Below are 19,084 nucleotides of genomic sequence, written 5' to 3'. Positions count from 1 at the left end.
AAAAGCTCCCCACTCTGGTCATTTCATGTAAAGATTATACCTGGTTACACACCCGCTGTACAACCAAACCTCATGCTCTGCTTCTATAAGTTAATGGTAGCTTTTATCTTGCATAAACCCGGAGTGATCACCTGGATGAGGGAAAAAGTAAGATGGCTCAAATGGGGCTCAGTGGATGCAGCAGCTCAGGTTTGTCAGGCTGTAATATTTAGTACCGAGATGTCAGGCAGACTACAAGCTGCTGGGGTAAACACACGCCCCCTCTCTTAGCCAGAAAAAGGAGGCAAGAAAAAGCCACCACTACCGGAAAACACTTCTCTAGACTAAAGCACCAATCCCAGAAGCCAAGCTCGCAAACTGATCTTGAAGACCTCTGAGTGACCATGGCACGTGACACATAGTACTCACCTGTGGACGGAGGAGTTTGTATCCATCCATACTATGTAGTGCTATTTGAAAACTAATCCATCAGCTGCTTTGGCATGGGAAAACACTTTTACTGTGCATGGGATAATATACAAATATAATATTCAATTGCCTAGACTTAATTAGAACAGTTGACATAATAAGTCTGGTTACAAAAACAAATGGAATTGTTTTTTAAAAGGATCTCTCAGTTTAGCCTTATAAAGTCACTTGCTGGTGTTAATTGTAAGAATTGTAAATTTCAGCAAATGTGTAATAAGTTTTTTTCTACAGAGAATTTACAAGGTAAAAAACTAAATGTACAAGATAATATGAAAACCAGTCAAATACCATAATTACATCATTAACAATGGGCTTGTGCTTTACCCAGGGAAAAAAAAAAAAAAAAAAAAAAAAAAAAAAAAATTCGGCCTGCTGACTGTGCGTACCCTTGGGGCCACGCTGGGGACCTGCACCAGGGGGTGGCAGAGTGGCAGGGGTCAGTTGTCACAGCGTTCTTACGTGAAGTTGACTTGTCTTTTTTTTTTTTGGTAATTCCCCAAAAAAATGGGATGTCAGAGGGTGTCAAAGTCCCTATGGCTAAGGAGCATCTCTCACAGAACAGTGGGTTTGGGGCGACTCCTTCTCCTCCTCCTCTTCTTCTTCGGGGGAACTGGGATGTTGATGCGTCTACATGAGGCCATTTGTGGGGCCGCCGATGGGACCCAGTTCAGATCCGCTCTTCATGTAGTACTTTTCTAGCTTGGCCAGAATGTGCTTCCCGTAGGTGTACTTGCGCAAAGTGGCAATGTGAGGCCTGATCTGAAAAGGGAGAGGACTAAGGTCAGCAACCTCAAAGTCAACTTTGTCTAATCAGACTAAACACATTAGAATATGTCTGATCTATTAAAGATAGAGAAGCAGACTATTCTATATCCATGTTCATAACAATGTCCATGTTTACAGAAAAGCAATGAAGAAATGTACGTGAAACATAATTTCCACGTCTAGGTCATGCACTGAAGTGAGGGGGTCCCTCTATGAGCAATCTGACCCTGTCATCACTTCCAAACTGATAACAGTGACTTTATCGCACTGCAAGTGTCAGGGCTCCCCAAAGCAACACTAATACGGCCTCTCACGTTGATTTAACACGTGCTGTGCTTCAACCTCTTCTCGAATATGTGGGCATGTGAACTGTTGTGTTTTGATTGACATGTAAACTTTGTTGCACTGGCTAGTCAAGTTACATGTTTATTTGTGCATGTGTTTGAGTCCGATGCCTTCAACTAAATTCAGCATTGCTCCACCCACGTTCAACCTGAGCAGAGGTCTAATCAGCCATAAAAACTGAGACAATCGTGTGCATGTGCAGGACCTTAAACAACTTCCCCCCACAAAATGTTCATTTAATCCAAATATGAATTCACTGGGACAAAAGTTATAACCATTTTGCTAGCAGTGTACACTTTTGGGGCAAACCCAAGCCCTCCTCTCTCTCCATACCTGTATATGAACACATTTAGTAGTTGACCCACCTTATGCATGATGATTTTGCGCTGAGCAGGTTCTGCCATGTCAATCATTCTTTGGACAACATAGTTAGCATACTGGTCCTTCATCATGGTGTACAGGGCGCTGTGAGGCCCATCTTTCTGGCAGCACACTTCATCTATCAGCAGAGCTCTCTCAGCACGCGAAGAGTGGATCACACACTTCTCAACAACATTACTGAGGAAAAACAGGGAGAGAAACTTCTATCATACACATGCTTATTCATAACTGAGCTGATGGATTCAGTAATGAGTCAGTCAGGGAAGATGCCTTAGTTACACATTAGGATTGCTGAGATATTGGAATCATGTACTCCTTGCATTTCATTTGTTGCATGATGTGGCTCATGACACAGAGCGGGGTGTGTGTACACTAGTGGTGATGCAAGGCACAATGGACAAAGTGTTCAACTGTCTTTTTTTGTTTGGAAGAGGATGGCAAATTTCCCAGTACAGCTGTTATGAGTCTTTCGCTGACCTAACTTCTGCAGTCGTGAGCTGTCCCATTAAATTCAAACTGTTGGATAGAAATCAAGTTTTTTCCTGTTGAGATGGCTCAAGGCAAGAGGCAAGACTTGACAAACCACAGGAGGTGCAAACAAACAAAAAAAGCAGTGCCCTGTAATCCTAAAGAATCAGATTAATGTAAGTTTTTAAACACTCACTTGCTGTTTCCAAATGTTATTTCATGTACTTTGCAATGATTAAAAAAGGTAAGATGCGTGCAGCAGATTTTAGCAACAATTTTTAAAAATAATTTAGGATAGTCATTGTTTGACATTTTAACAGACCCTTCTCCTTTTTATTTGTTGAGGAACTCTGAAAGAAAATAAATTAATTCAGGGATTAAATAATTAACTAAACCTGCTTGTACATTAAAAAACAAACAAACAAACAAACAAACAAAAAACCTTACCTTGCAAATTTGTGTTGGCTCAGGACAAGAACCTTTCCACGAACCTCTGCCACTATCTTGCTCTTATCCTCTGGTCTGCCGTGCTCCAAAACATGCTGAATGACGTAGTTACCATATTGATCCTGCAGGAGGCAGTGGAAGCGTAAGCACAGGGTAAACAGGCATCTCGATACTAAAGAATCAGTGTGACACCCTTTACTTTGATTGATATTCATGCACTACTTTTCACCATCAGTCTTAATTGGTGTGAGGTAAATCATGCAGCTCTACAATGATAGGTAGACGAACGAGTGACACCCCCTTTGTAGTCTTACAATACCCTTACGTCATCACTGCGGAAGGTCAGACAAAACAGATGCTGCTGGTTTGGAGTGTTGCTGACCAGACAACACAACCAATAGCATCTTTGCCCCTTCAGAAATGGGTGATAGACAGTTATGGGTGTAATTTTAGTGTGACAAGATGGAGACAAAAACTCACCTGACCAAGCAACAAATAACACCACTCTCAAATTGATCTTGTTAAAGTAGCAATTTGTTGGGTAGGTAATATGATCTCCAATTTTAATTGGAAGTATTTGCCTTCAAATCCATTTCCTGTCAATCTGTTTTCACAAGAACATTATTTTGTTCTTGAACTTGACTTTAACTCAAGGGCTCAAAGGGAAGTTAAAAGTGTTTTCAGCACCACTTACAAACACTTCAGTTATCCAGAGAGTTTCATACTCTCAAGCAATTACAGTGAAATCAAGATGAAAACAGAAAACCAGATTGATCAGGAGATGCTGTAGGCAAAAGATAAGGATCATCAGACAACAGGGAAGCATGTGCCTTGTGAATCCTCTGTGTCATAAAGCAAGAGAGAGGAAAAGGCGAGAAAAAGGCGGCTCAGTGGGTTAGGAGAAGGCCTGTACAAGTTGGGAGTTGGAGAGCTATCTAAATGTTAAATCAGATTGTAAACAAAAGAAAAAGATAAAATTAAAAAGGGAAAGAGGAAGGGAGCAAGGGACATCCGCGAGAGAGAGGCAAATTGCTCTGACCTTGAACAGTGCATCACGGGACACTGTATAATATGTTTTGGGTGTCATCTCCAATGAAACGCCTTGATATTTCTAGATGGAATAAGTGAGGGGGCAGGGTGGATGTTTAAATAATCACATATGTCAGATGTAATGACAGCTAACAGTACAATTACATTCATCCTTACACTTTTCACTTAGCAGACCACAACTACACAGGAACAATGACAGTCTAAAAAAAAACATGAAATGTTCAAACATGAAGGAGACATGCAAATACACAAGACAAGCACACATCTCAACAATGACCCATCACATCTACAAAACATAAAATGAGGCACAGTGGAGACAGATGTGCTCACCTGGCCCAGCTGTTCAGAGTGCTGATGCAGCTCTTCCAGGATGGGTAGAGTCTGCTCCTGGGTGCAATGCTCCAAAATCCTTTGGATCACTCTGCAGCCATAAGGGTGTGTGGACAGCACAAACACCTGTAAAAGGGGGTATAAGCAAGAGCGGATCAATATAATCATATAATAAGTAGTTTCACAAATATTACACCATAGATCCTTATACTGATTCTTCTAGGAAATAAAGCATTTTCAAGGGGAATCTTGTACATTGTGGAATTTCTGAGCACTACTAACACTATGAGATGTTTTTAAATGTGTGTCTCTAATCTGCACATGTGTGGGTGACAACACAAATCCCTCCCAATGGCAGGGATGAAGAAAACCGCTTCCTGCAAAGGTTTTAATTTTTTTTTTTTTTTAGAAGACTTTGTTTATATGTTTTATCAGGAAGGAACACCTTTGTTTGACTACAGGGCTACATATTAGAACACACATTTTGTTTACAAGAAAACTCCATGTGGAACTTTTAAACTTCTTTACGCCATTGTTAATAGAATTATCATCTTACAATTTCTTTACAACCTAAAGACAGAATTCATATACAGTCGTCTACATCCATCTGGTAGGAGTTGTGCTTCAGTGTTTTTTAGGCTTCGTATTTTCCTAGCATCTTGTCATGATGCTGTGGGCCATTTACTCCTGTCAGCCCTGCACATAACCCTGTCCCTTTGTGACTTTTAACCATTAATTCTTTAACACAAAAACAGTTTCAAGGAGATGAAAAAAAAAAAAAAAATCTTTTCATCAGTGCTTACGATACTTTGATTACTTGAGTGGAAGAAATTTGCTCCTCTTTTTCATGCATATTAGACATTTAACAACTAAATTTTTAGAATATCAGTCATGAAAAGGTCTTGTAACCTAAATGCAGCAGAATCAATGCCGTTGATTCAAATCAGTGGGGAATTAAATGATCTTGAATTTAAACTATTAATGCAGGAGCCTTAAAAAAAAAAAAAAAAACAAAAAAAAAAAAAAAAAAACCCACACACACTTCTAAAAAGGACTAGCGAGGCTGGTCTAGCACAAATGAAAGCTTGAGTAGCAATTACATTTTCATCTCAAACCACAGATAACACAGACAATGACTGGCAGTTTAGCCATTTCTCATAACAATAAACCCACCTGGCCCTGGAAGGCATCGATAATAAACTGGAGGGCCTGAGGCTGAACACACTCAATGCACTTCTGCACCACATGGTTCCCATTCTGGTCCTTCACACACTTCAATACATGGCCATCCAGCTCGCGGACAATGTCACTCTGAAATGAAGAAATTAGGAAACATGGACAAAATTGTAAGGGATGTCATTGTATTAAAGTTGAATATTGCAATATGTTGGACTGATCAAAGAAAAAGTAAAAGACGAGAATAAAACAAGGTTAGCAAAAACTTGGCTTGAAAGAATTGAAATCTCACTTACAATTACCTGCTGGTCTGAGGAAATGGACTCCAGGGCTTTTTGGATCACCCTACAACCATACATCTGCAAAGCCAGGGGGAGGACGTGTCCACGGATACGTGTCGCCAAAGCCAGCTTCTGGTCTGCACTTCCAAACTGCATGAAACAAAACCAAGTATACTGTTTTTAGACTGCACAGTCACGTTCTAGTGAATACCAAATTGACACCAGGATGAACTTTAACAGTCCTTACCTCAAAGAACTTTTGGATGACATAGTTCCCAAATACATCAGTCATCAGTTGGTATGCAGCTTGCAGGATCTCTCCAAACACCATCTGCCTCTCAGCAGGAGTGGCTCTCTCCAGCTTCTGCTGGATAAATCTAAATAGAAGATTTAAATCAAGATTGGAACAAAGAGCAGATATTGAAAATAAAGAAATTAGCCAGATTGTTTACACCACTGCACTTTCACTTAGGAAATGCACTCCCTATGTTATGGTATCCATTTAAAATAACAAATAAAGCAGCAATTTTAAAGTCAGAGAGCACATCTTAACCACCTGGATCCGTGTTGGTCTTGAGAGAACTCCACCATGTGTCCAGGGAGGTCACGGAGCTGGAGGTTTGGAAAGCGGTTGTTCCTGAAGTCTTCCAGCAGGCGACTGCGCCCGGACGGCATGACATCAGAGCGACTGTAACGGGGCCGAGATGGAGGGAACAGCTGGCTGCTGGAATTGAACAGACTGGATGTACTACCGGTGCTCCGGTACTTTGCCTCAGCTCCAGGTGCTGCGGAAATGTAACGCCCGCTGCCATTCGTCAGGCCACCTAGGAGGAAAATGATTAAAACTATGACCAGCTGCTGCCGTGGTGTTGGTCATAATATGAAATGTTCATAAGTACAAGGCTTTTGAGACTGCATAATAAGTGACCTTAAAATTAATTTAACACTGAATTATTAAAAAAAAAAAAAAAAAAAAAAAAAAAACAATACTCTAACTCTTACCCCATACAGGTAAGAGCAATTTCTGTGCCAAATGTCTTGTTTAATCCACAATTTTAAAGTAGATCATTCATTATTACCCTAAATACCAGGCTTACCTAGGTGAAGGCTGGAAGAGGATCCATGAGAGGATGGCAGAGAAGGTGGAGGAGTGAGTGGGGAGTGACCTGGTGTCAGGCCAATGGGGCTGGGTGAAGAGGAGTAACCCAGGCTATTGTAGAACGGCTGGCCAATGGGAGTTAAACTGCTCCCACCGCGTTTGTATAAGTCAGAACTTGCCAACAGGGAGTCCCTGCGAGATACACTGCTACTGGTAGAGCTGGATACTGTAAGAAAAAGAAATAACAGTGAGCAAGTGTGAGAAGTTTTTTTGATAAAAATCCTAATGTTTCTTGTAGCTGAGTCACTGACCAGAAGAGCCGAAGGCTCCGAGGGCAGAGCCTAGCCCCACGCCAAGAGAGCCACCGGTGCTGCTGAAGCCCAGAGAGGAGCTTGGTGGTGGCGGGGCAGCAGAGGTATGTGAGAAGAGGGAACTGCTCTGAGAAGTGTTAGGGACTGATCCAGAGCCATAGAATGAACTGGAGGGCAGGCCACTGCTGGGTGGGGGAGCCTGCTGCTGCTGCTGCGGCTGCGGTTGAGGTTGAGGCATGGAGCGGTACAGCCCATTGGCTTGAGGACCAGATATGTTGTTGCCGGAGCCAGATGCAGACACCGCAGCTGCTAGTGGAGGAGAGAGGGGAGTGTGAGGGGGTGAAACTCAGGTCAGAATGGCCCAGATTGGTAATAATAAGTAATGGAGGAGTGGATGTGTGGCTTCCATATGATACAGTATGTAGGACTGAAATTCATTAAGTAGTGACATTTCATTGAAAGGACTAGACACATTCCCATTATGAGCACATGTACAGGTCTTGATGTTTCATCCATGGTATGGGATTTATTTCGAGGCCTAACTTTCTTGGCTACCATTGTTTCCTATAAGTGGGACTGACACTACACATTAATGTGACCCAGAAGTAGCACAGTTCAGGCCAAAAAGGGGGCCAAGAAATTCAGTCTCTTCAATCTTTCAGCCATTACTGAACCAACTATTTACAAAGTACAGCTGAGCATTCAGGTTCATTTTTTGTCTAAACCTGATGCTTAAATCTTTATCCTGGCGGAATGTAATTGACCAAAATAACAAGGGCCTTTAAAATGAGGGAATGGTTGTCAATGGGTTTCCCAGTGTATTTACCAAAGCCCTGTAGCCACAGATCAGAAATTATCTATTGTAACAAGATGGATCAGTACTTACCGGCCTGTGCAGCAGCAGGGTTGATAAGGAGAGGGGTCTGGACTAGACGAACCGGACCACTGAGACCAGTTCTGGCACCAGGGCCCATCACCAGAGCTCCAGTCTGGTCATAGTAAGCTGCAGGGGCCAACACCTGATAACCTGAGGAGATAAGGAACACAAAGGGTTAGCAACCATAGGTTACTGAATAAAAAGCAATTTAAAAAAAACAAAAAAAACAATGAACAAGGGAGTGTGTTGTAATAATGTTGTGACAATTATTCTCAATCAGAAGGAACACCGCCTTGAATCAGTGGTAATTATTGGGCTAAAGAATGACATAATAAAATATGTTTGAATACAACATATTAAAAGCACTCTCTCTAAACGTAGATTGATTGTTCAAGTTCAACAACTCCAAAATCCTGCTCACAAAACATGGATTTGTGTGGTTGTTAGTGTCTTTGGTTATACGGTGCTTGTATGAGGTGGTCTACTAACCAGGCATTCCTGCGTACGCCAATGCAGGGTTTGCAGCAGCTGCTGCAGCTAAGGATTCTTGCTGACTCTGCTGGCCTTGCCCAGGTGTAAGAGGTCGCTGGTTGGCTCCTGTGCGCATCACCTGGAGGAGAAGGTAGTGACACTGTCAAACAGGCTGCCAAAGTACTGCAAGCTTTCAAACGTATTCTGTAATTAAAGCCACTGACCACTTTGTTTCATATACTGAATATTTCTATTTTATATTGAAAACATCCATGGCTAAATGGAGAACAGAACAGAACTGTTTTATCAGGACTGTGTGGGTTTTGGTTGATCAGATCTGATTGATAGCTGCCTAGCAACGTAAACAACTCCACAATTGACATCATATTTTGATTCAAATGAGGCTCAAGTATGTGAAATCAAGGACAGACAGACAATTCAGATATCTTTAATTTGGAAAAAATACAAGTTATGAATTTAATGAAGTCATTGTGCGTTCATGTAGGACCATTACTCATTAAAAAAGCTGAATAGATTTCACAACCCAAACATTTTGTAAGTGAGTACATCACATTAAAGGAAGTTTATTAGAAATGCATCCTGGTGCACGGCATTCTTATACAATCTAAACATCAACAACTTTTAAACTTAAATAAAATCTGTGATAACCAGCCACTCTAGAATACATTAACAATTCTTACCTGTGGTTGGCCTGGCCCTGGTCCCTGATTGGATGCCTGCTGATTAGCTGAGTGATTGGCAGTAGATGCAGCCTGTTGCTGGAAAAGATTGGCCGGGTACACACCCCAAGGAACTCCATAGTACTGTGGTGGAACCACTGTGGGCCCTGAGGAAAACATTTTGATGATGCATACAGCTCTTATACAACTGATGAAGACAGCGCTTTTTAATCTTTACTTGGCACAAGCACATTATGCATTAAAATCCACCTGCCTCTCAATGAGAGCTTCAACTGAAAAAACCTGCAAATGTGCTGTGTGATCACCTGCAAGCGTGGCTGCGGCTGCCAGCCCAGCGGCGGTGTAGGGATCCGCTCCAGGGGGGGCAGCATTAATGATGTAAGGGTTTGGCACAAATGCAGGAGCAAGGCCAGCTGGATAATATGAGATACAGCCATGTAATTTATATTTCCATATCAAATCTCAATCAAATGACTGCGCCACTGTAAAAACATTGCTCTAGACAACTTGAGACACAAGTACACAGTACTTTCAATGTATTACATGACACACTGTGCTAAACAGTGAATTAGACAAGCAACCCAACTTACCGAGATGCTGCTGCTGGGCTGCAGCCAGGGCATATTGTTGTTGCTGAGCTGCAGTGAGCTGTTGAACAGTCAGGGGATTAGATCTCTGGAACAACTGAAAAAACAAAAAAAGGGGGATCACAATCTGTTGAGCAAACGTACAGTTAGATCTCTTAATAGATATGTTTTGTGTTTCAACAGACCTGCTGCTGAGAGTTGTAGTCAAACAATCCTACTGGAGTCCCTGAGGAGTCCACCTGAATCTGGTTTCCAGCATAGTCAAACTGGAGGGACTCCACCCCAGCTTGCTGCTCCATACCTCCCATGTTCTGGGCCTCCTGGTTCTGGAAGTCCTCAGCTGGGGCCTTGTTTTGGGCGGGGTTCTGTTGCTGGAGGACATGGGGGTGGTGCTGTCCCATCATTTCCAAACCTGTCTGACCAGGGCCCATCCTCTCCACAGCCTCTGTGGGGGAAGCTTGACGACTTCCAGGGGTTGGACTGGTAAGCAAATAAGTTAAACATTAGCACACATGCCATATTAGTGCAGCACTTTGTCTCAGGCAGGCAGCCAAGGAACATCAATGAACCTATAACCTTATATTCACTCATTCATATAAACATAATGAAAATGTGGGCATGTGGGCTTTGAACTGCAAAGTTCAAATTTGCCACAACCTCAGAAGAAATGTAATACTGTTGAAATAGCTTTCAGAATTCTAAAAGTAGGATTATCTTAAAGAAGGGGACTGACCAAATCAAGTTACAGCTCATCGTCTCAATTTAAAACCACCATAGCTGCATCTAGAAATAGGTGGTTGTTCTTTTATCTTAATGTAAAAAGGAAAACCTACTTGAAGTCTTTGCAGTCTCTGTCCATGCCATTTAGTAGACCTCTTCCGTTGGCTTTAGCTGGATCACTCTCTTCTCCCACCTTCATCTCTTGGCTCTTGTCCTCTTCAAAGGGCGACATTTTCTCTTGGGCATCACTTTTATCTCTTCCATCTTGGTCGGCATCTCCTGCACCCTGTATTCACATATTGATTAGGTAAGACTATGTGCCACCCTTGAGAATAAGGTTAAAGTACTAAGCAAGAGAAGTCCTTCTATTTGAGTTAGAAATGAGACAGAAGTTTGACTTACATAGCCTCCGTTCCTGTAGCGACCATCCATCTTGTCACCAGGAGAAGAGCTCAGGACATACTCCACCATGCTCACCCCCAGGCCTCCACCTTCTGAGCGAGGTGAAAGCACAGAATTGGCATCACCATTCCCATGGAAACTCTGGCCTGGTCGCCGCTGCACCATGATTGGCTGAGACACTGAATGATCTGAACGAAAAGTCGTGATCAAATATCTAAACAGTTGTGTATATAAAAAGGTATAGCTTAGTAAAAGACCCAGTCAGACAAAGGTAACAATGCAAACCATGATCAATGGTCAAGGAGAATGATTCCAATCACATAATTGGAACAAATTCTTTAAAATAGGATGTACTGAGAAAAACAGAAAAAGATATAGAAGTCACTCACGAGATGATCCCCAGGCATTGTCCCTCCATTCCTCTCCAAGAAGCATCCCTTTCCTTCCATCTTTGGCCAATTCATCAGAATCCCAGAGCTTTTTTGCAGGTAAAAGCTAAAGAAAAAAAATGTATACATTTTCTAAACATCCCTCTGAAAAAAATAAAAATTTGGTGACTTGATGGGTTGAGGGTAGTTTACAATTTTTAAGTTTAAATATTAGTTTTTGCTGTAGTCTTAATTTTGCTTTAAATGATACTCCATCAAAACCTGTCTGAGCATGTACACCTCTGTCAGTGGACTTGAGGGTGACTGTAGAGAGTTCTAGTTTGCTTGATAACAACTTCAGTGCCGTTTTCTTTAAAGTTGAATTTATTTTAAAAAATAAAATAAATTTACCCACCCCTGCATTATTACCCATTTCTCCACTGCACAATCTGGCCATATGCACTACTACTGCTCTGTTTTAGCTCAATTGATTCTCTGTAAAAGTAGCAAACTACAGACGCCTTACAGTTACCTTTCAAGCCTGGACAGTGTGAGTGTTTCACACAGATTTCCATTTTGATGTATTGCTGCACTATAATGGAGAAAATGTTAAAAATCTCAAACCCCCTCACCTCTCCCATGCCCCTTGACTCCAAAGCAAGGGCTTGAAAGTCATAGTTCATTTCATCCACAGCACGAACCTGAGACAAAGGAGAGAGAAAGCTTTATACAATTGAACTGACCAATTTTGATCTAACACTATCCAAATAAAATTACTAGACTGTAAACAGAAAGCTAAAAGCATCTGATGGAAGGCCACAAAATAAAGACTGTAAAAATATATTACATTACTTTTGATCACTGTGGCACAGAACAAACATTGTGGTTTTGTGAAATAATAAAAGCCAAATATGAAATATTTCGAGAAGCCCCTTAGCCAACAAAAGATTAATCTTCAATACAGAAGCATTCAATATGAAGTTTCTACATAAGCAATATATCTTCAGTATTTCTGACAAAATTGCTCTAAGTCTTCATTAATAGTTTATTTTATTTTTGTCTTTGTCCAGATCATGTGTGTTGCATTTAACTGAATTAACTCAAATAAACAAAACGTCTGAGAAAAGTTAAAAGCTAGAATATCAACTTTCTGATTTACATTTGGGAAAAAACAAGACGTTCGAGTTGGGCTCAGTGTTTAGTACTGTTGCCTCATAGGAAAAGGCTTCAGGCTACAAACAGGGAAAGTTTGAGGCCCTTTTGTGAGACATTAAATTGTTTTCCTTTGTTCCTCAAACAGGCCAGAGACACGCAAGTTAGGTGAAGTGGCTGTGTTGCTACAGGCATCAGTAAAAACATCGCATCTAATCCAGGAGGGATACTTGTGAATAGGATATTTAACTTATGGCAGTTATTGCAGTGACTATTTCACCCCCTCTGTGCCGATGCGGTGACCAAAGCACAGACTTTGGTTTTGTTAGCACAGTGCTATTGCTATTGTAACACACCTTGTGACAGACAGGTAATCTGTCAAGTGTGTACCCTCCACCCAGTGCGTGCTGAGATATGTAATATGAATGAGGTATAGACCCAAAACTTGGATTTGCCATCATGAAGAAATTCTTCATGATAAATTAAAGCATCAAGACAAATTAAAGCATCAACTTGAATGTAGCTAATATTATTTGTGCTTTCTTACTTTTGTTTCCAGATTCATATATTCAATAAAATAATCTAGTTCATAGACTTATTATTATTGCAGTTATAGTTGCTGCCTTATGTCTGCTGCATTATTTCAACAACAAACATTCATTTGCCCGTGGTGTTATTTCTGTTCAGTCACTGTGGAAAAAACAGTGAGCAACAGGAAGAAAGAAGGGATTTTGATGAGGACCATTTATATGTAAAACAATTTCTACACATTATACTCTTATCATCAACTGGATTTTCAAAAATTACAGATGCACACAACTTGCATTTTCACCTTGAATAAATTGCTAGATTAGGAAATCTTACACAGTATGAGAAACTAATCTGATTTTGTATTTACTGACACTGTCATTAAATCCTTGTATTGCTGTACCCCATGGCATTAAGCTCTACCAACAAAAGCCAATGACATTTTCTTTGTGCTTTAACTTCAGTAAAACAAACCTAGAAGAAAGGGCAATTTATGAATGGTTGGCACCTGGTGTAAATCATCATAGATTAATGGAGCATGTGAAATATGTGACCTGTCAGATTGAATAACAGGCTCTTATTGTTTGGCCTCCACACCACAATATGTGTCCAAACACAATCTCTTTACAGAAAGATACTACAGAGCAGTTACAAGCCCACTGACAATTTATCCTGTGGTTTTTAGACATTCAGCTTACAAGTCCTTGAGTTCAGATCTATCTTTTTATTTTCTCAATTTTGTTGCTTTTTAGGCGGCATCATTTAAACTTTATGTCCAATGAGCACTCCTGAATTGTGAAAAGGACAGTGTGTTCTAAAAACTGACCAATAGCAATCACAAAAAGCAATCATGATGCAACAGTGTGCATTATAGAAGAAACTGACAAACCCTCTGCCATCCTACTTTACAGAGCATAATACATAAAGACAATACAATAAGTTTAATATTTGATACAATATTAAATGAAACCTGTGGCCTCTGGTGATACAAAATACTGCTTTCAGGCGATCAAATGTGCACTGAACTGAATAACACTGCAATGACCAGTCTCTGGATGAGGGCTCTTTACCTGGTCAACATGATTGGCATCTCCAGTTGGCCAGCGATGCTTGCTGGGTGTGCAACCTCCAAGCTGCTCTCCAGGCTGCCTCTGAAAGAAGTATCCAACTGTGGCATCATCCTGAGATCGTCCGCTCAACGGAGGCTGCGGGGTACCTGGGGTGGGGTTGGGACCCCTATCCATGCCCTGTAAATGTGGGCCTCCAGGAGCTTGTCCAGCTCCCCCAACTGAGGCTAGGGGCCCCCCACCATGAACTCTGACACCTGAAGTTTCAGGAGCACCATTTGCATGCAGCATCCCACCTCTTGTCTCCTGCCAGGCCACGTCATTCATACCTAGGATGCTGCATGGAACGCTCATTCCACGGGAAAGCCTAAACAAATCACACACATGATGATTTAGTAAGTCATAGTTATCATTCAAATTGACCTGTATCAAATTGAACACGTAAACATGAATATGCATCCTTATTAGAGGACATTGCCTTTTTGTGCTGATCTGCATAACAACATAGTGACGTGGTAATCTACCAGGGTGACAGTGTGACACAAATAACGCAGATATGTGATTTAAGTTTCTGTTTATAACTGCCAAAATGAATTTAGCACCTACTATAACAAGACGGTTACTGTATCTAAATGAGCTTTTCGACTATAAAAGCTCTAAGTTGCAGTATTTAGCCGTCATCAGTCACTTCTCTATGAGCTTTAAGATGAAGAAACTTTTGAAATAGACTTAAGGAAAAAGGATGCACCCAGCAAATTACTGAACTACTACAACATAATTTTCTTTTTTTCGCCCGGGCATGGCTAATTCCCGTGTTGCTAACTCCATGCTTTGGCTGTTCCTCGGGACAGATTATAACGATATCTAATGTTGCATTGAATATCCAATTTTACTTACATGGCCTACTCGTTGACGGCGAATTAACACTTCATTTGAAGTCTAATTTAGTTGCTTGTTGATAAATATACGAATAAGGCAGGAACAAAACAAGTGACTGCCGAGGATGTTGATTGCTTGAATTACCAAGAATGCTAGGTGGACAATGTTAGCTTGTGACCACAAAGCTAATGTAACGTTACCATTAATGTAACGTTATTAATGACTAATATGAAACTTAAAGTCAATCACCTAACGTTACCGATTTTAGCCACAGTAACAGTTGTGCCTGGTTCTTAAAATTATAGCTACAAGGTTATATTCAACATTACCTTCTGCTCGTTGTGGCAAAGCGATGTGCTAACCTTTTAGCAAGCTTGCTAACTAACCTAGCCAGCAAGTCCGCTGCTAATAAGCGAGCTAACTTTGCGGCTTCAACTAGGAATTGACGTAAATGTTTATTTTGATTTATTAATAACTAGCACTTCGTACACTTGCCCATAATTGTTTATGTTAATTCATTTATTCACACGAGTGGAAATCAAACATGTTTAGTGTCGGCTAGTGGTACTAGACTGGAGTGAACATTAGCAACATCCTTAGCTAACCAGCTATGGCTAACCGCAGCGGGCCTGCTGTTTATTATTGGTGGACATCAAAGTTAAATTCACGAATTTGCCATTGTTTTACAGTAAACTCGTGGGCTCCAGCGTTAAGCAGGAAACACGCCGTTTTCTCAACCAGAAATATCCCAGTGGCTGCTTGCAACAAGACAAATAAGACCAAATTAGCGTGAGAGCTAGCAAGTGCTAATTGCCAAGTTGGTGTTGTGTGAGCTAAAACATTAACCAAACACTCAGTGGCTAAACAACATGGCCCCCCTTCAAGTTCCAAACAGAGGGGCCTTAACCGCTAAACAAAAGGGGAAATACTGACACTACGGCAGTCGCCTTCAAAGCAGTCGCTTTACACCGATTTTGATTTCGACGTGGACAAATACAGAAGAGACACTTACGCGTTGTCGTGTCGAGAGAGGGTCTCTGCTTGTTGCACGCCGTCAACCCGATTCTATATTGTTTTGTTTCCTTGGAGAGAGCGGTGATTTAGCAAGGCTTGATAGTCAAAGCTAAGAGTTTGCCTACGCCAGTGCCCCCTCCCTGTAAATAGCGTGAACTGCGTAGACATGCGTATAACAATGTCAATGTAAATTTGCCCCCCCCCCCATCCCGGACGTACGTTTTGTACATTACATGTGAAGGCAACACACGTTTTCTTCAATGTGTATTTATTGTGTTTATTAATCAACCTGCCGTCCACCATCTTATAAATTAGCACTGCATGACCCCCCCCCCCCCAGAAATGTGCGCTCAGCTGCTGTCGGATAACCCCTGAAGTAAGTTGTTTGAATGGATGATTATTGGATACTGGCTCGTTTAATTTTGTGGATAAGGTTGACCCAGTCACAAAAGTAGCAAAAAGCTAAAACAATATCGTCTGGTTTGCGATGATTATTAATAGAATAAGAATTAGGAAGAAAAAAAATATGCCGCGTAATACATGATGATGCAGTTGCATTTGGTTGATTTTGGCTGATCCCGGGTCGGGTGGGTCCTCGCAGTCCATGACCCTCCTCTGCATAAGGGAAACCGATGAGATCCAATCACCTCTTCCTTTACAAACCGTGATCTCACCTCCCTATTTCCGATTGGGTTGCTATATTTAGGAAACCACCCTGCGCTTTATAAAGAGCAGCGGTTACTGGTACAGGTTGTGGAGTTTGGAGGACGGGAACCACTTTGCTGGACGGGGCCGTCCTGTCTCATTCAGAGCATTTAAGCAGCGGGAGCGGAGACGACGGGCCCGGACGTGTTTTGGATGCTGCGTCTGAGCGAGTGCTAGGAAAAAGGCGAGGATGGCGGACATACGCAAGAAACTTGTCGTGGTGGGGGACGGCGCATGTGGGAAAACATGTCTGCTGATTGTATTCAGCAAAGACGAGTTTCCCGAGGTGTATGTCCCAACTGTGTTTGAGACATATGTGGCGGACATAGAAGTGGACAACAAGCAAGTTCAGCTAGCTCTGTGGGACACCGCGGGACAGGAGGACTATGACCGGCTGCGCCCCCTCTCCTACCCGGACACTGATGTCATTCTGATGTGCTTCTCCGTGGACAGCCCGGACTCATTGGAAAACATCCCTGAAAAGTGGGTCCCTGAAGTCAAACACTTTTGTCCTAATGTACCCATTATATTAGTGGCCAACAAGAAAGATCTGCGCAACGACGAGAACGTAAGGAACGAGCTGTCCCGGTTGAAGCTGGAGCCAGTGAAAACAGAGGACGGCCGGGCCATGGCCATGCGCATTGGCGCATATGACTATTTGGAGTGCTCTGCCAAAACGAAGGAGGGGATCTGGGAAGTATTCGAGACCGCGACACGGGCAGCTTTACAAAAACGAACAACACCCCCAGGTGGTTGTCTCAAATGCTGTGTTTTGATGTGAATCGACTCTGTCCGGAGAACCGCAGGGCGCAGGCAGGACGTTACCGCCGCTGGGAACTGTGTCTGAACATGTGTGGGCTGTGGCCATGGTTTGGATACTCCCTTGTGATCAGACGACCTTGGCTGAACCAGAACGAATGACTGTAAAGAAGTTGTTTTGAACACACTCGATAATCATCTGATATCGGGGTGTGTGTGTGTGTGTGTGTGTGTGAAATGTACTGGTTACAGCATGTTCTTTGTGGGCCACATGATCCCAGTCTGACTGGTGGAGGGGTAAGAAGGACAAACCACAAACATGTTAATGGAGGCCTGGACCCCTGTCTCTTATATGGGCAAGGCCTGCTTTCAAGCCCAGATTTTACTTGCTCACTTTTTTTGTTTTTCACAGTGTTTGCTTAGGCCACTGCCTTACTGCCAATGTTATATTTTGTAACAAGCAAAGCAGTAAAAAAATTGCACTCGTTATTTATGTCCACTTTGTATTGTAAAATGGCTGTATTAAGTTTGAGAAATTGCACAGCATCTGCAAACTAAACTACAGTAATTCACGGAAAGTTTTATAAGACCTTCAGATCAGTGTAAGGATACTCATGGTGTTCTGTATAGTTCCTTCATTTGTTTTACGCCATTTTGGAATAAAGATGAGCTTAAATTCGTGAAATCAGCTTTCTCAGGTTTGTTAGTTGGAACAACGGCCACAATGTATGTTTTTAACACCACAGTATTAGTTTAATAGTTATTACTCAACAGGCCCAATTTCATCACAGGTCTAGGAGAGTACACATAATGTCTGGGAAAGGGCTAACCATCTCATGGCTGTTTTGTTAGAGTAAAATGGGCAAAGAAACAGTTAACCATGTGTTAGGAGAAATATTTCTTTTCTAGGCTTGCTCAGCATTCGTCTACCTTTCGTTTTATGCTTGGCTGTGTCTACAGTGGCTGGTTTTGGGAGGACATTGATGAAATAGGTGCTTTTTGAACACAGACACAAAACCGTGGAAGGAAAAGTTACACGAAGAAGCTGTCAACTGTAAACAGCACAGTCAGCAAAAGAAGAGAAATGTTTCTTTTTTTTTCTTACAGCTCACCTGAACCAAATCATTTGAAGCACATACAGTATCTCACCACATTTGTGAACATTTAGCTTTTTCCACAGGCTGGCATATCTCAGCTGTCTCAAAGACATGGAAGACCTACTTGGCATTTTTACATTTAGCTACAGCTACATCTGCAGTATTCGGGCGATATTTCTAAGAGAAGAATTAGCATGTGAGACAGTTAAGAATGTGAGTGCTTTGTTCAGTGAAACACATTTTTGTAGAAAGTGTCATGAAAAGAGGAGTGGGCTACATCAGAACTCTATGAGCCAGTAGCACATTAGGGATTAAACCATGGGATGGCAATTAAAAATTTCAATGGAAATGGATCATATGTTATGTTATTATAACCAGAATCTTATAATAATGACACAAACTGAAACAAAAGGGTGTCCCTTTGACTAAAACACCAGACTGAAACAAGTGTACTATTTTTTTTTTCTGAAACTGAAAAAAATATAATTTAGTAAAACTGAATTATGACTGTTTGAGAAACACACAAATCCACCTTATTGTCTTCCTTTATAACTGTGAATGTTGCTCAAACACTTTAGTTGAAGCTTTGTATGTCAGCTAGTTTTCCATTCTTGTGAAATAAATTCAGCTCAGCTC

The 19,084-nt window shown here is 41.5% G+C and overlaps 1 protein-coding gene across 1 annotated transcript in view; it reads right to left on the bottom strand.

Moving 5' to 3' along the window:
• Positions 1 to 943: 943 nt before the first annotated feature.
• Positions 944 to 19,084, bottom strand: part of LOC139612462 (apolipoprotein B-100-like) — a 35,011-nt gene continuing 16,870 nt past the window's right edge. Inside the window, 25 exon segments of the mRNA XM_071468062.1 lie at positions 944 to 1,227; positions 1,944 to 2,136; positions 2,875 to 2,996; positions 3,914 to 3,985; positions 4,255 to 4,380; positions 5,428 to 5,565; positions 5,727 to 5,861; positions 5,959 to 6,088; positions 6,268 to 6,535; positions 6,809 to 7,036; positions 7,122 to 7,430; positions 8,008 to 8,148; positions 8,488 to 8,608; positions 9,171 to 9,316; positions 9,476 to 9,583; positions 9,761 to 9,854; positions 9,943 to 10,237; positions 10,591 to 10,763; positions 10,880 to 11,067; positions 11,269 to 11,374; positions 11,880 to 11,948; positions 13,998 to 14,361; positions 15,886 to 15,940; positions 15,943 to 16,043; positions 16,562 to 17,495. Of these exon segments, the coding sequence (XP_071324163.1) occupies positions 1,096 to 1,227; positions 1,944 to 2,136; positions 2,875 to 2,996; positions 3,914 to 3,985; positions 4,255 to 4,380; positions 5,428 to 5,565; positions 5,727 to 5,861; positions 5,959 to 6,088; positions 6,268 to 6,535; positions 6,809 to 7,036; positions 7,122 to 7,430; positions 8,008 to 8,148; positions 8,488 to 8,608; positions 9,171 to 9,316; positions 9,476 to 9,583; positions 9,761 to 9,854; positions 9,943 to 10,237; positions 10,591 to 10,763; positions 10,880 to 11,067; positions 11,269 to 11,374; positions 11,880 to 11,948; positions 13,998 to 14,361; positions 15,886 to 15,940; positions 15,943 to 16,043; positions 16,562 to 17,495 (4,748 nt within the window). The 3' untranslated portion in view covers positions 944 to 1,095.

The sequence above is a fragment of the Trachinotus anak genome, unplaced genomic scaffold, assembly GCF_046630095.1.
Source record: "Trachinotus anak isolate AG129_WGS33_773 ecotype Australia unplaced genomic scaffold, CSIRO_AGI_Tana_v1 ptg000031l, whole genome shotgun sequence".
Taxonomy (NCBI): domain Eukaryota; kingdom Metazoa; phylum Chordata; class Actinopteri; order Carangiformes; family Carangidae; genus Trachinotus; species Trachinotus anak.
The sequence above is the reverse complement of the archived record's forward strand: the minus strand, read 5'-3'. Positions and strand labels throughout refer to the sequence as shown.